General features: G+C 44.2%; 1 protein-coding gene across 1 annotated transcript; it reads right to left on the bottom strand.

The window, feature by feature from the left end:
* Positions 1-6,507: 6,507 nt before the first annotated feature.
* Positions 6,508-16,210, bottom strand: C26H15orf61 (chromosome 26 C15orf61 homolog). The gene is made up of 3 exons (XM_038766997.1): positions 16,056-16,210; positions 14,629-15,170; positions 6,508-6,736 (listed from the first exon to the last, which is right to left on the bottom strand). Exons 1-3 carry the CDS (start codon positions 16,208-16,210, stop codon positions 6,609-6,611), a joined length of 825 nt encoding a protein of 274 aa, XP_038622925.1. The 3' UTR covers positions 6,508-6,608.
* Positions 16,211-17,057: the final 847 nt, after the last annotated feature.

The raw sequence follows: 17,057 nt of genomic DNA, 5'->3' as shown, positions 1-17,057 counted from the left end.
AGCTGGAAACAGGATTGTCTGCAACACAAAGCAACTGCAATCATTCATTCATTTAGTCGTATTTATTGAGCACTATGTGCAGAACACTGTACTAAGCACTTGGGAGAATTCAACAATAAGTAGGCACATTCCCTGCCCATAATGAGCTTACAATCGAAAGGGGGAAGGCAGACATTTATATAAAAAAAAATTACAGATTTGTACAAGTGCTATGGGGCTCAGACGGGGTGGGGGGAAGAACGAAGGAAGCAAGTTGGCGAGTCAGAAGGGAGTGGGAGAAGAGGAAAGGGGAGACAGAGTCAGGGAAGGACTCCTGGAGGAGACGTGCCTTCAATAAGGCTTTGAAGGGTAGGGCAAGCAAGGAGAGAGGCCCGGGATAGAAAAAGATGCCCAGGCCTGACCCAAGAGCGCAGGGTGAAGTGCAAGGTGGCAGCTGCGGAGAATAGGAAGCTCTAGACTATAAACTGTCCCTCCAGAAGTTAGCTCATTGTGGTCAGTCAGCCGGTCAGTCAATCAATTTTACTGAGTGCTTACTGTATGCAGAGCACGTACTAGGCTCTTGGGCGACTACGCTATAGCAATAAACACACTCCCTGCTCACGAGTGTACCCTTTAGACGGGAAGACAGACATTAAGACCGTGCTTACCAACTCCGCTATACTGTTCTTTCCCAAGTGCTTAGTACAGTGCTCTGCCCACAGTATGCACTTAATAAATATCATTGACTGATTGAGACCTCAGATCAGGAGAATTCCCTCAATCCCAGAATGTCTGACAGTAACCCCAGATTGGATAGTGCAGAATCGCAGGGGAGATAGGGGCAAATGGGATGGTGCCCGCCTCCTCTGTACATAACCACGGCTCAACAATACCCCAATAATAATATCTATTATCATTGTTAATAATAATGATTATGGTACTTGTTAAGCACTTACTATGTGCCAAGCTGTAAGTGCTGGGGTAGGAATAAATTAATCAGGTTGGACACAGTCCCTGTCCCACATAGGGTTCACACTCTATATCCCCATTTTACAGATGGGACCTAGAGAAGTTAAGTGACTCACCCAAGGTCACACAGCAGGCATGTGGAGGAGCGGGGATTAGAACCCAGGTCTTTCTGATGCCCAGACCCCGGCTATATCCACTAAGCCACACTTCCTATGTATGCCCAGGGGCCAAGTCAGAAGTTGGGGAGAAGAGAAAGCGGACCTGGAGGCAGAAGCAGGGAGAAGCGTTGGATCCTGGAAGAGGAAGTGAGGCTTAATGGAAAGGCCTCAGGCCTGGGAGTCAGAGGACACAGGTTCTAATCCCAGCTCCACTCTGTCTGCTGGATGACCTTGGGCAAGTCACTTCACTTCTCGGTGCCACAGTTCCCTCATCTGTAAAATGGGGATTCAATACCTGCTCTCCCTCCAATTTAGACCGTGAGCCCCATGTAGGACCTGATTATCTTGTATTTATCCCAACGCTTAGTAGAATGTCTCATAGTAAATGCTTAACAAATACTATTTCATGATTATTAGTAATGAAAGGCACCTGTCCCATGATAATAATTGTGGTATTTATTAAGCGCTTACTGTGTCAGACACTGTACTAAGCGCTGGGGTGGATACAAATTGGGTTGGACACAGTCCCTGTCCCACATGGGGCTCACAGTCTTAATTCCCATTTTCCAGATAAGGGAACTGAAGCCCAGAGAAGTGAAACGACTCGCCCAAGGTCACACAGCAAACAAGTCGCAGAGTTGGGATTAGAACCCAGGTTCTTCTGACTCCCAGGCCCGGCTTCTACCCACTAGATGATAATAATAATTATGGTATTTGTTAAGGGATTACTATGTGCCAGGCACTATACTAAGCGCTGGATGAGAGACCGCCCAAAGTCTCATTGGTGTAAGAGCTGGAATGCCACAATAAACCACGAATTGCTACGTCTCAGTGTCTGTTCATAGTTGGGACAGGTGGATATCTGGTGTGGGAGGTCTTCGTCCTCTCCTAGGTTATCAATATCATTATTAATCAATCAAGTAATCACTCACGTTTACTCGGCGCTTACTTTGGACAAAACACTTAGGACAGTACAAAATGCAGTACAGTTGGTAGACACGATCGTGGGTAGATGATCCCTATGCTCAAGAAGCTTATGGCCTAGTCAGGGAGATATTAAAATAAATCAAACAGCAGGGTTATGAGAGTTGGACATATTGCTGGCTGTGGGGTAGCTGGTAACCACGGTCACTAGTGAAAATTCCCTTTTGGAAGATCTCCAGGGAAACATATTTATCCTGTGCATATTAAGGTACGTGAGCGAAATATGAGTAATTAAGATCTGGGCTTGGTCAATTATGTGACATAAGTCATTTTTCACTACTAACCTAAGATTTGATACAAATAAGTAGTTAAAGATTCTGACTTGGCACTATTCATTAGCATGTAATTGAACTAGTAAGAAAGATCAGTTAAAGGTATGCTGATTACCACCTTATCTTTGAAAGGCAATTAAAGACCTCAATCATGGCAACAAGATTTGACTGTGCAGCCTTTATTGGACATTGATCTTTTGGCAAAGTGCAGTTACATTTTCCATTAATTTACAGTAACACAGTTTAACTCTGATACCCTAGGCTGTTGACCCAAGGAAGATGTAGCGCTAAGCACTTGTTTAGGTTAAAGTACCCCCAGTAGTCATTACTGTTTAAATGGAGAGAGCCCTGTGAAAAAGCAGCCACCTGATGAACTAGTTTTAGGGTAAGGCTTCAACTATCTGCCTTAGCTGCTAAAACAAGAGCTGCTCCCTTTAATGTCCTTTAAACATCACCCTCGTGGATGGTGGAGAGGTGATTCATTCAATCGTATGTACTGAGTGTTTACTGTGTGCACTGTACTAAGTGCTTGGGAGAGTGCAATATAACAAGACACATGCCTGCCCTCAGCAAGATCACAGTCTAGAGGGGGAGACAGACATTAATATAGATAAATAAATAAATCAGAGATATACAGATATATACATATGTGCTGTGGGGATGGGAGGGAGGATGCATTAAGGAGCAAATAAGAGCGGCGCGGAAGGGAGGGGGAAAAGAGGAAAGGAGGGCTTAGTCATGGAAGGCTTCTTGGAGGATTATGTCCATATTCATAATTTATTTATATTAATGTCAGTCTCCTCCTCTAGCCTGTAAGCTCATTGTGGGCAGGGAACGTGTCTGTTATACTGTACTCTCCCAAGTGCTTAGTACAGAGTGCTCAATAAATATGACTGATCGATTCATTACTTTCAGAAACAAAGAATATTTTGACTTGCAAATTTCCTTTGTTTCTTACCACCTGGGTTTACCTGGAAATACCTATATAATGAGTACAAGTTTCAAGAAAGTCTCCAGTGCAAAACATGGTCCACTGAACAGCCAACATGGTCTAAATACAGAAACTTAATTTGAGCGCAAAAAACCTGATAAACTCAAAAAGGAGGTGATGATGGTGGTACTTGTGAGGCACCTACTGGGTGGCAAGTACTGTACTAAGCGCTGGGGTAGACACAAGATCATCAGGTGAATAATCAAATAGGGTTCAAAGTCTATGTAGGAGGGAGAACAGGTATTGATGTGCTTAGTTATAGAATCAAGTAAAATTACTTTAGTAACTGGCAAAGCTGGAACTATTGAAAGTTTTTTCCTCTCCTAGGTAAGAGAATACATTCATCTTATCACCATCAAAAAATCAAAATCCTTAAAAAAAAAAAAAGAATGCTAGGCCAGGAAGGATCTGTGTCATCACCCTCACTTAGCACAGTGCTTTAGCATATAAGAAGCACATAAAAACCATTTTTTAAAATGTGAATTTCAGCAGTTACAACCTGTACACGTAAAGGATAAATATTATATCTTCCTGAGTATTTTACTTCAAAATATCCTTTGAGATAGGAAAATCAGTATTCTCAATTTACAGCCAGAATATATGACAGAGTATTCATTCAATCATATTTATTGTGTGCTTACTGTGTACAGGGTACAGAATGCAGAGTACAATTCAGCAACAGATAGAATCAATCCCTACCCAACAACAGGCTCTTGAGCTATTTGCCTGAGATCACAATGAGTCAAAGCTAAGAACAGAACCAACCTTTACATTGTTAACATCAAGCTTTATGCCACAATGTCTGGCATATTTTTTTTTTCAGTTAAACAAATACTGTTCTCTGGATAGCATCTGTCCTTTAAGTATTCTAATAGGTTGAGCCCAAGTCTTAATGAATCCAGTGAATGATATTATTATATTTGAACTCTGCCCTTATCCATCCCTTGGTTCATCCTTCACCATGAATAACTCCAAAAGAGCAAGAGGTCTATTGATTTTCATGTAACACAAGAAAATATTACATTTGCTTAATTGTTACACACAGAGAGCATTGGACAAGAAATCAAGTCTCTATTTAATGCTGCAAGCAGCACAGAATTGCAGTGATCAATTGGGTAGTTTGTCAAAGATGTTCTCTAAGGAGACTTGCCCATCACTGTATGGACAAAAAGTCACACTGGCTGTAGTTATTGAAAAACAGGTAAGCAAAGTCAGCACAACAAATTATCAGAAATCAACCAGGCCGGATTGAAAGGAGGACCAACTCCAATGAAAAGCTGTATTTATAGTCTGGTAATTAAAAAACATTTTATCAGCCTTGTGTTGGGAGCAAACCTTTACAACAAAGTATCGACAAGAGCAGTAGCAATGACTGAGCAGTATTTGACTCGAAACTTATGAGTTGTAGTTATTTAACTTTGCCCATTAGGTAGGAAATCTGTTCTCGCCTTCCCAGCAAAATGCTAATAGTCAGTTTTATTATTAATGAAGCTTAATGTAATACTATTCCTTCCTTTGTGAAAGCCATTCATTTAACTTGTGTCAAGTATATCCTTCGGTACTAAATATATTGGCATTAGTCCTTTCTCAATTAAAGTTTTATTAGAGTTGCTTTTAGATAAGCAAAACGGTACTTAGATATTTTGAATGGTTCACTTTTTTTTCTTTTGCTATTTGTTAAGTGCTTACTATGGCCAGGCACCATACTAAGCACTGGAGTAGATACATGATAACCAGGTTGGAAACAGTCTATGTACTATATGGGTCCCAGTCTTCATCCCCATTTTACAGATGAGATAACGGAGGCACAGAGAAGTGAAGCGACTTGCCCAAGGTGTCACAGCAGACAAGTGGCAGAACCAGGATTCATTCCAGCATATTTATTGAGTGCTTAATGTGTGTAGAGCACAGTACTAAGCACTTGGGAAAGTACAATATACCAGTAAACAGACACATTCCCTGCCCACAATGAGCTTAGAGTCTAGAGGGGGAGATAGACTTTAATCCAGATCCTTCTGACACCCATGCTGATTGCACATCATTTACCACATGATTTCTTCGGATGGATTTGGTTTGTATTACCTTCATTTTGTTTGCTATATTTATGTTTTCATCTTGATGGCTTTTGCTTATTTTCTACCCAGTCGTCAGTTGACAGCACCTATCAGGCTCTCTCCGTGTTCAGAGCACTGAGCTTGGCATGAAGGTTTCAGAAAAAGAAACGAAGATCATACCTTCTGGGAGGTTCTAATCCAATGGGATTAGTAGGCAAAAATCAAGTGGGAATAGCACACAATAGGAATATCTACATCTGATACACTAGAAGACAGAATCAAAATAGAAACAAAAGAGGAAAAGACATAAGAATGACCAGCTGCTTGATAGCAGGGAGGCTTTTTAGGAAGATGCCAGAGAGTCAGTGATTTTAAAGCTTCCTTAGCAGTAAAATGGAGATTCAGTATCTGTTTTCTCTCCTATTGAGACTGTGAGCCCCATGTTGGACATGGACTATATCTGAGCTGATTCTCTTCTATCCTCCCCAGCACTTAGTAAAGTGCTTGGCACATAGTAAGCATTTAACACCACTATTATTATTACAGTGTTTTAAGGATGAGAAATTAACATTCCTCTAGACTGTACGCTTGTTGTGGGCAGGGACTGTAGTTACATTGTACTCTCCCTAGTGCTTGGTACAGTGCTCTGCATGCAGTCAGCGCTCAACAAATATGATTGATTTAGCTGAACATTTTCACAAAGAGGAATAACAACTTTTTTTATCTTGCATATGGGAATTAACTTTTGGGGTCAGATTGGGCATGACACTGAACAGGGCTACCATCCTAAGAGGTATTGTGTTAATCCAGTTCTACTTTATCTTCATTTTTCACCCAACCAAAAACCTTAATACTCCCTATGGTGCTGTCTGGAACCTGAGTATTCCCTCTGAAATTTATTTTAAACTCTACACAGTGAATGGCTTTAACAGCCATTTTAATGAATTGACTAAAACTACATACCCATAAGAACAGGAACCTGCATTTTCTAATCAATCCACTGAATCATCCATCAGGTCCATATTTACACATCACTTGACTTGGTCTATAAATTTAAAGTTCCTATTAGCTGACTAAAAAAAGAGAATCAAATGCAAAGGAAGTGTTTCAAATAAGTTATATTTTAAATCATCCAAAATAAATTACATACATATACGAACATGAAAAACCCACCAGTCGGTATGCTCTTCAATGTCTAATTTCAATATCTGGCCCCTTCATCTTCTTTATTTAGAAAATACACCGTTATTGGCCCATAACGAGTGTGAACTGTCTCCGTGACCCTGGCAAATAACCAGGAGCCAAGTCCGTATAAGAAAGTTGGAATTCCTGGAAAAGAAATGAACAATCCTTATATATTACTAAAAAGAGCACTCACATCATCATCATCAATGAATATTTATTAAGCAACCAACAGTGTGTTAGACACAGTTAAGAAGTCTGTGACAGCCTGTGCTTATGCATGAGGAACTTCAACTGAAATGGAAAAAATGTTCGAGATGATCCTTGGCACCAGAACTGATGACAAATGCCACCACCACTGATTTTGGTATGGGTAGAACAGTTGCTGAAATGTCGTGGCCTGGGAGATTTTTGTTTGCTCTACTTGCATGGCTGATACTAAGGATTTCTGGCACCCAAGCATCGATTCTGAAAAAAACCCGGTAGGTAAGTAATCAAATATTTCATCAAGCCAAATTTAAAAGCTTCTGATTACCGATCCCATTGCCGGGACTATGAAGAAGCAGCAGAGAAACAGTGTGGTCTAGTGGAAAGAACACAGCCCTGGGAGTCGGAAGGACCTGGGTTCTAAGCCTGGCTCTGCCCCCTTGTTTGCTGTGTAACCCTGGGCAAGTCACTTCACTTCTCTGGACCTCAGTTATGTCATCTGTAAAACAGGGATTTAAGATTGTGAGTTCCACGTGGGCCATGGACTGCGTCCACCTGATTGTCTGGTACCTACCCCAGCGTTTAATACAGAGCTGGGAGCACAGTAAGTGTTTAACAAATACCAAAAAAAAGATTCACATGATGTTCTAGCATTAATGCTATTTGTTCCATTTGTGCATGCTTGCACAAGGAAGTAGAGAGCAAAGGTTCTGAGCTGCCCGCTGAGGAAAGGTTTGGGTAGTTCGAAAAATCATCTAGTCTTCAAGGTTGTAAACACCGTCAGATTGTTCCTTTTTGCAGCAGGAAGGCAGCTGTGCCCCCCTCCTTGACTGCCAAGTGAGACTTGTCACCCTGTGCCAGGAGAGAGGGAGAATCCCTAGCCAGGAGACTACAGGCTGGCTAAATGGCTTCAGAATCTCTTTTCCCTTATCCAAGCAATAATAATAATAGTAAAAACAATATTAATAATAATAATGGTATTTGTTAAGCGCTATGTGCAAATAACTGTTCTAAGCTCTGGGGAGGTCATAATGTGGTCAGGTTGTCCCATGGGGGGCTCACAGTTTTAATCCCCATTTTACAGATGAGGTAACAGGCACAGAGAAGTCAAGTGACTTACCCAAAGTCACACAGCTGACACTTGGCAGTCGGCATTTGAACCCATGACCTCTGACTCCAAATCCCGTGCTCTTTCCACTGAGCCACGCTGCTCGTTCATATTGGCAATGCGCTGTGGCCAGGTACATCCTTTCCCTTTTCCAGGAATGTCTTGGGGCAACAGTGCCAACTTTCCATTTTGAGGGCAAGGGCAAAGAGGGAGTGGGAACTTTAGGGAGGGACAGGCTTCATAGAGGTCAGAAAGGCACTATTTTTAGACTGGAAACTTTCAGGTCTCTAATCAGAAACCTGGGGTGAGCAAGTCTGGGGGGAGTCCAGCTCAAATAGGCTGGGACCACCGATGTCTTGGGGCGCGATAGACTAGCAGGAAGTTGGTCTCTCTGTGCTCCAGCTGGACCCTCCTGGCTCCCTTAAGCCCAGGCCCCATTATGTTCTGCGAGGAGGTTATGGGGAGATTTGGGGTCAAGCAGTAATTACTGGCCTGCGTTTAAATGAAGTTGGAAAGCACGCTCTATTCTCACCCATTTCTGCTACATTGGCTTTAAAGGTGGCTGGACAAATTGCAGATATTTTTAGTTTGCTGTGTAGATTCCATTTTTCTGAAATAAACCATTTATAGTTTCAGTTGTGTTGCGCTCTACTGTTACTTTTTTATATCCTCTGTAAATGTTGGAGAATTCAAATATATGACTTCTACATGTTAAAGAATAAGCACATTGACAGATTATTGAATCAAATCCAATTGGTAAGAACACTTGAACCCCAAAGAACGAATCAATCAGTTGTATTCGTTGAGTGCTTACTATGTGCAGAGATCTGTACTAAGTGCTTTGGAGTGTACAATACAACAGTGTGGCTTAGTAGACAGAGCACAGACGTGGGAGTCAGAAGGACCTGGGTCTTAATCCCGGCTCCACCACATCTGCTGTGTGACCCTGGACGAGTCACTTCACTTCTCTGTGCCTCAGTTACCTCATCTGTAAAATGGGGATCGTGAGTGTGAGCCTGACATAGGACAGGCACTGTGTCCAACCCAACTTACTTATATCCACCCCAGCTCTTAGAACAGTGCTTGGCACAGGTTAAGTGCTTAACAAGTACCATTATTATTATTATTATTACCAGAATTAGCAGAAACGTCTCCTGCCCATAATGAGTTTACAGTCTACTGGGAGTGAATGGAGCACTAAAATGAGTCCAAAATTCTGTTTTGTTTCTTTTTTTGCTATTCATTTGTTCAGTGTGGGCCCGATATCAATCTCTGTGCCTCATTTTCTCCTGTCAGATAGAGATGGGTGACTAAATGCCACAAAGGGGTATTCTATTCATCTCGATGCCCAGGCTGCAAAATGCTTAGATTTTAGTATCTGGAAGACACGGTCTAAAGTCTAGACTTAATTACAGCATATGTAGAGACCTTGCTAAAAGACTTAAAATTCCTTTACATTCAGGAATCAGACTCATTCTTGACAGTTCGAAACTTATCTCACAATCCGAAGGAATGGAAAATCAGGGGCTCGCATAATTTATTTAGATTCTGAAGAGCAGTAGGTAAACCTCTGTCAAATTAAGCACATTAAAAAAAATTAGAACTTCATTGTGAGACTCCGATTACCCATTCATTCCAATGGTGAGTTGCTTTTACTAACTCTCAATCTACATCCCAGCAGGACACCCAGTCTGAGAAACCATCAGTAAGATGTCAGCTCCTACTGAGAGAGGCAGAGGAGGAGGACAAGTTACGAGAGACACCAAATTGATATGACCAAATGGAAAAATGTCTTACTATAAAAGGCATTATTTGAGGAAGAGAGAGAAGAGATTTTTGAATATATTACTCAGGAAAGGCTATAGAGTGGCATGTATACCCTGTACATAGATAAAAACTTCCATTATAACCACATCACAATGACATGTTTTTCATTTTTCAGCTCACGTTTTAAAGTGTGATTGTGTCAATCTAAATTGAGTTAGTTAATTTAGCTAGCTAAATTGAGCTAGTTTCGGATTTAAAAATATGAAGTACTTACTCTCTTACCTAGTCATCCTGTTTCCTAACATTGCTTTCATAATAGGACACTTAAGAACAAAACACCATTTTCTCTCCGGAAATGAATCCTATACTACCCATTTCTATAGTAGCTTGAAAAAGTCATGCTGAATTCAAATCTCTAAAATGATAGTCGACTATAAACTCCAGACTGGAAGCTCGTTGTGGGCAAGGAATGTGTCTGTTTATTGTTGTACTGTACTCTCCCTCGTGCTTAGTAGAGTGCTCTGCACACAGTAAGCACTCAATAAACATAACTGAATGGTCACTCGTAACATGGTGTTTTCTAAGAACTTATGAATTTGCTCCCGATATCACAGATAAAAAATATTATACAATAACATATACAGGGCAGTGTATGCCCCTAGTGAACATTAAGTGAATCTGAATTGTTCAGCAATACCGAACAATCCCTACTGAATATCACTACTATTTACTGAGTGCTTACTGTATGCAGAGAACTGTCCTAAGCATTCATTCACTCGTATTTATTGAGCTCTTACTCTGTGCAAAGCAGTTATCTGAGTAAAGGACTAATCTGTAAAGGTCTAGAATTAAAGTTATTTTGTTCATCAAATTCAGTAGTGACAAATACTGAAACTTGGTAGAATTTCTTATACAGCAGTTTACAATGCAGAACATTGCACTTAGCGTTTGGGAGAGTACAAGAGAGTTGGTAGACATGTTCTACCCACACATTTTATAGCTAGGGAAACTAAGGCACATACAAGTTTGTTGGTTGTTTTGAAATTATACTTGTAAAGTGTTTATCATGTGTCATATTGTACTAAAAGCTGGGGCAGATACAAGCAAATCAGGTTGGACACAGTCCATGTCCCACACAGGGTTCACAGTCTTAATCCACATTTTACAAACGAGGTAGACTGTGAGCTTGTTGTATGCAGGGAATGTGTCCGTTTACTGTTCTATTGTACTCTCCCACGTGCTTAGTACAGTGCTTTGCACAAGGTAAGGGCTCAATAAATACAACTGAAAGAATGGAGTGAAAAGGTAATTGAGGCCCAGAAGAATTGAAGTGACTTATCCAAAGCCACCCAGCAGACAGGTGGTGGAGCCGGTATTAGAACCCAGGTCCTTCTGAATCCCAGGCCTGGGCTCTATCCACTAGGCCGCGTTACTTCTCTAAATTAAGTGACTTATCCAGGGTCACACGTCAAGCAAGTAGGGGGTGACAAGAATAGAACCCAAGCCTCCTATCTCCCAGTGCGAATTCACTAATATTTATTTATCACCTGTGTAAATAATAATAATAACAATAATAATAATATAAATGATGGTATTTGTTAAGCACTTACTATGCACCAAGCACTGATTTACATGCTGGGAGAGATACAAGGTGTATCAGGTTGGACACACACATGGCCCTCTAGACTGTGAGCCTGTTGTTGGGTAGGGACCGTCTCTATATGTTGCCAACTTGTACTTCCCAAGCGCTTAGTACAGGACTCTGCACACAGTAAGTGCTCAATAAATACGACTGAATGAATGAATGAATACAATGAACAACAGGTCAATAAACAGATGCATTCCCTAATCATTCAATCGTATTTACTGAGAGCTTACTGTGTGCAGGCACTGTACTAAGTGCTTGGGAGAGGACACCACAACAATAAAGAGAAGCAGCGTGGCTTGGTGGAAAGAGCCCGGTCTTGAGATCTAATCCTAGCTCCGCTGCTTGTCAGCTGTGTGACCTTGGGAGAGTCACTTAACTTCTCTGTAAAATGGGGATGAAGACTGTGAGCCCCACGTAGGGGCAACCTGAATAGCTTGTATCTACCCCAGCACTTAAAACAGTGCTTGGCACATAGTAAGCGCTTAAATACCAACGTTATTATTATAAAAGGGCCGACTCCCTGGTCACAAGGAGCTTACAGTCTACACTAGGCCCGGGGATGGTCAGGGCTCACTGTCATTCATTCATTCTATCGTATTTATTATGCTCTTACTGTGTGTAGAGCACTGTACTAAGCGCTTGGGAGAGTAAGATGCAACATTAAACAGTGACATTCCCTGCCTGCAACGAGCTTATAGTCTAGGGTGGGGGAAACAGACATGAACATAAATAAATAAAATGACAGATATGTGCATAAGTGCTTTGGGGCTGGGAGGGGGGAAGAGCAAAGGGAGTAAGTCAGGGAGCCGCAGAAGGGAGTGGGAGATGAGGACAGGTGGGGCTTAGTCCGGGAAGGCCTCCTGGAGGAGATGGGCCTTCAAGAAGGCTTTGAGGGGGGGCGGGGGAGTGCGTGTCTGTCAATTTGAAACAGTGTGGCTCAGTGGAAAGAGCCTGGGCTTGGGAGTCAGGGGTCATGGGTTCTAATCCCAGCTCCTCCACTTAGCTGTATGACTTTGGGCAAGTCACTTCACTTCTCTGGGCCTCAGTGACCTCATCTGTAAAGCGAGGATTAAGACTGAGCCCTATATGGGACAACTTGATCACCCTGTATCCTCCCCAGCGCTTTGGATAGTGCTTTGCACATAGTAAGTGCTTAACAAATGCCATCATTATTATCTGAGGGAGGGAGGGCGTTCCGGGCCGGAGGCAGGACGCGGGCCAGGGGTCGGCGGGGAGACGGGCGAGATGGAGGCCCAGGGAGAAAGCTGGCATCAGAAGAGTGAAGTGTGTGGGCTGCGTTGGAGAAGGAGAAGCATAGTGGCTTAGGGGAAAGAGCCCGGGCTTTGGAGTCAGAGTTCATGGGTTCAAATCCCAGTTCCATCAATTGTCAGCTGTGCGACTTTGGGCAAGTCACTTCACTTCTCTGTGCCTCAGTTCCCTCATCTGTAAAGTGGGGATGAAGACTGAGTCCCCTGGGGGACAACCTGATCACCTTGTAACCTCCCCAGCGCCTAGAACAGTGCTTTGCACATAATAAGTGCTTAATAAATGACATAAAAAAAAGGAGAGAAGCGAGGTGATAGTTTCCTATGTGCAGAGTACTACACAGTCTTCTGGGAGCCCGCTGTTAGGTAGGGACCATCTCTATATGTCGCCAACTTGTACTTCCCAAGCGCTTGGTACAGTGCTCTGCACACAGTAAGCGCTCAATAAATACGATTGAATGAATGAATGAATAGTGTAGTAAGCGCTTGGGAAGTACAAGTTGGCAACGCCTCCCCCTTCTAGACCGTGAGCCCGCTGTTGGGTAGGTACCGTCTCTATACGTCGCCAACTTGTACTTCCAAGCGCTTAGTACAATGCTCTGCACACAGTAAGCGCTCAATAAATACGATTGAATGAATACTGTAGTAAGCGCTTGGGAAGTACAAGTTGGCAACGCCTCCCCCTTCTAGACTGTGAGCCCGCTGTTGGGTAGGGACCGTCTCTATATGTTGCCAACTTGTACTTCCAAGCGCTTGGTACACTGCTCTGCACACAGTAAGCGCTCAATAAATACGACTGAATGAATGATTGAATACTGTAGGAAGGGCCTGGGAAGTACAAGTTGGCAACGCCTCCCCCTTCTAGACTGTGAGCCCCGTTGGGTAGGGACCGTCTCTATATGTCGCCAACCTGTACTTCCCAAGCGCTTGGTACAGTGTTCTGCACACAGTAAGCGCTCAATACATACGATTGAAGGACTGAATGAATACTGTAGTAAGCGCTTGCGAAGTACAAGTTGGCAACGGCTCCCCCTTCTAGACTGTGAGCCCGCTGTTGGGTAGGGACCGTCTCTATATGTTGCCAACTTGTACTTCCAAGCGCTTAGTACGGTGCTCTGCACACAGTAAGCGCTCAATAAATACGATTGAATGAATACTGTAGTAAGCGCTTGGGAAGTACAAGTTGGCAACGCCTCTCCCTTCTAGACTGTGAGCCCGCTGTTGGGTAGGGACCGTCTCCATATGTTGCCAACTTGTACTTCCAAGCGCTTAGTACAGTGCTCTGCACACAGTAAGCGCTCAATAAATACGATTGAGTGAATGAATGAACATGACCGTCTCTATATGTTGCCAACTTGTACTTCCCAAGCGCTTAGTACGGTGCTCTGCACACAGTAAGCGCTCAATAAATACGATTGAGTGAATGAACGAACACGACCGTCTCTATATGTTGCCAACTTGTACTTCCCAAGCGCTTGGTACGGTGCTCGGCACACAGTAAGCGCTCGATAAATACGATTGAGTGAATGAATGAACATGACCGTCTCTATATGTTGCCAACTTGTACTTCCCAAGCGCTTGGTACGGTGCTCGGCACACAGTAAGCGCTCAATAAATACGATTGAGTGAATGAATGAACATGACCGTCTCTATTTGTTGTCAACTTGTACTTCCCAAGCGCTTTGTACGGTGCTCAGCACACAGTAAGCGCTCAATAAATACGATTGAGTGAATGAATGAACATGACCGTCTCTATTTGTTGCCAACTTGTACTTCCCAAGCGCTTGGTACGGTGCTCGGCACACAGTAAGCGCTCGATAAATACGATTGAGTGAATGAACGAACGTATTTATTTTATTTTGTTAGTATGTTTGGTTTTATCTCCCCCTTTTAGACTGTGAGCCCACTGTTGGGTAGGGACTGTCTCTATATGTTGCCAACTTGTACTTCCCAAGCGCTTGGTACAGTGCTCTGCACACAGTAAGCGCTCAATAAATACGATTGATGATGATGATGATGATATAGCAGCGGGCCCCGGACTCACCCAAGTTAATGACCTTGAGGGCGGTGAAGCAGCGGTTGTGGAGGCGCAGGTCCTGCCAGGGGGCCTTGGAGCAGTGGTACTTGATGAAGGGGAAGCAGCCGGTCCTGAGGACGTGGTAGTTGGCGCCCGGCACGGCCCAGTTGAAGTGGGACAGGCCGAATTGGTCGTTGCGCACGGCGCTGTAGGGGACGCAAAAGGAGGTCCATGGGGGCAGGCCCCGCTGCACCAGGTGCTGCGTCAGCACCTCGGAGGCCCGGGGCTTCGACCGGGACCGGGACCGGAGCCCGCCGGCCGAGGGGTCCCGGGCCCTGGCCCAGACCCGGGCCCGGGCCGCCAGCACCAGCCGCACGGCCGCCTCGTGGGCCTTCCGCGCCGCCTCCATCAGGCGGGGCGGGAGGGAGGGAGGGAGGGAGGGAGTGCGCCTGCGCGGGGCGACCGGCGAGGCTCCCGTGGCTCCGCCAGGGGGCGCGCGCCGGGGCTGAGCGTCCCCTCGTGCGGTGGGCGGGGCCCGCAGAGGGGAGGGCGCCCTCGCGTGGTGGGGCCTGCATAGAGGGAAGGGCCACCCGAGGCGGTGGGCCGGGCCCGAAGAGGGGAGGGCTCAGTAAGCGCTCAATAAATACGATTGATTGATTGATTGATTGAATCCCTCAGGCCTAGCCCACCGCCCTATTGAGAGCTCACCTCCTCCAGGAGGACTTCCCAGACTGAGCCCCTTCCTTCCTCTCCATCCCCCCCTTCTTACCTCCTTCCCTTCCCCACAGCACCTGTATATATGTATATATGTTTGTACATATTTCATCATCATCATCAATCGTATTTACTGAGCGCTTACTATGTGCAGAGCACTGTACTAAGCGCTTGGGAAGTACAAATTGGCAATACATAGACACAGTCCCTACCCAACAGTGGGCTCACAGTCTAGAAGGGGGAGACAGAGAACAAAACCAAACATACTAACAAAATAAAATGAATAGAATAGATATGTACAAGTAAAATAAATAAATAAGTAGAGTAATAAATATGTACAAACATATATACATATATACAGGTGTTGTGGGGAAGGGAAGGAGGTGATGGGGAGATGGAGGGGGGACGAGGGGGAGAGGAAGGAAGGGGCTCAGTCATATTTATTACTCTATTTATTTATTTTACTTGTACATATCTATTCTATTTATTTTATTTTGTTCGTATGTTTGGTTTTGTTCTCTGTCTCCCCCTTTTAGACTGTGAGCCCACTGTTGAGTAGGGACTGTCTCTATATGTTGCCAATTTGTACTTCCCAAGCGCTTAGTACAGTGCTCTGCACATAGTAAGCCCTCAAAAATACGATTGATGATGATGATGATTGATTGATTTATTGATTGATTGAATTCCTCAGGCCAAGCCCACCGCCCCAGGGTGCGCTTTCCCCTCCAGGCCCCGCCCACCGCCCGAGGTGGCCCTTCCCCCTGCGCAGGCCCCACCCACCGCGCGAGGGCGCCCTACGGTCTGCGGGCCCCGCCCACCGCACGAGGGCGCCCTCCCCACTTCGGGCCCCGCCCACCGCCCGAGGGCGCCCTCGCGCGGTGGGTGGGGCCTGCATAGGGGGAAGCGCGCCCTCGGGCGGTGGGCTAGGCCTGAGGAATTCAATCAATCAATCAATCAATCAATCGTATTTATTGAGCGCTTACTGTGTGCAGAGCACTGTACTAAGCGCTTGGGAAGTACAAGTTGGCAACATATAGAGACAGTCCCTACCCAACAGTGGGCTCACAGTCTAAAAATTCAATTCAATTCAATTCAATTCTATTCAATCGTATTTATTAATAATAATAATAATTATTATTATAATAATAATAATTAATAATAATAATAATAATAATAATGGCATTACTTAAGTGCTTATTAAGTGCTTACTATGTGCAAAGCACTGTTCTAAGCGCTGGGGAAGTTACAAGGTGATCAGGTTGTCCCACGGAGGGCTCACAGTCTTAATCCCCATTTTACAGATGAGGGAACTAAGGCACAGAGAAGTTAAGTGACTTGCCCAAAGTCACACAGCTGACAATTGGCGGAGCCGGGATTTGAACCCATGACCTCTGACTCCAAAGCCCGTGCTCTTTCCACTGAGCCACGCTGCTTTTTTGAGCACTTACTGTATGAATGTATGAATGAATAATAATTATGGTGCTTATTAAGCACTCACTATGTGCCAAGCACTGTTCTGGGCCCTGGGGTAGGTACAAGTTAATCAGGTTAACAGGACCACGTGGCTTGATGGATAAGGCATCTGACTTCGGATCAGAAGGTTGTGGGTTCGAATCCCTTCGCGGTTAATTTCCCCCCTTCTAGACTGTGAGCCCACTGTTGGGTAGGGACTGTCTCTATATGTTGCCAACTTGTACTTCCCAAGCGCTTAGTACAGTGCTCTGCACACAGTAAGCGCTCAA

Source organism: Tachyglossus aculeatus, chromosome 26 (assembly GCF_015852505.1).
Source record: "Tachyglossus aculeatus isolate mTacAcu1 chromosome 26, mTacAcu1.pri, whole genome shotgun sequence".
Classification (NCBI taxonomy): domain Eukaryota; kingdom Metazoa; phylum Chordata; class Mammalia; order Monotremata; family Tachyglossidae; genus Tachyglossus; species Tachyglossus aculeatus.
Note: the sequence above shows the minus strand (reverse complement) of the source record. Positions and strands in the feature narration are given on the sequence as shown.

Excerpts from the sequence above, each read along its gene's own strand:
- C26H15orf61 (XM_038766997.1), bottom strand. The coding sequence starts at position 16,210 with ATGCAGGCCCCACCCACCGCGCGAGGGCGCCCTCGGGCGGTGGGCGGG. Across the intron at positions 15,171-16,055 it reads GGGAAGGGCCACCTCGGGCG|GCCCCACCACGCGAGGGCGC; the intron begins GTGGGCGGGGCC and ends CCCTCTATGCAG. Across the intron at positions 6,737-14,628 it reads CCTCAAGGTCATTAACTTGG|GAATTCCAACTTTCTTATAC; the intron begins GTGAGTCCGGGG and ends TTTCTTTTCCAG.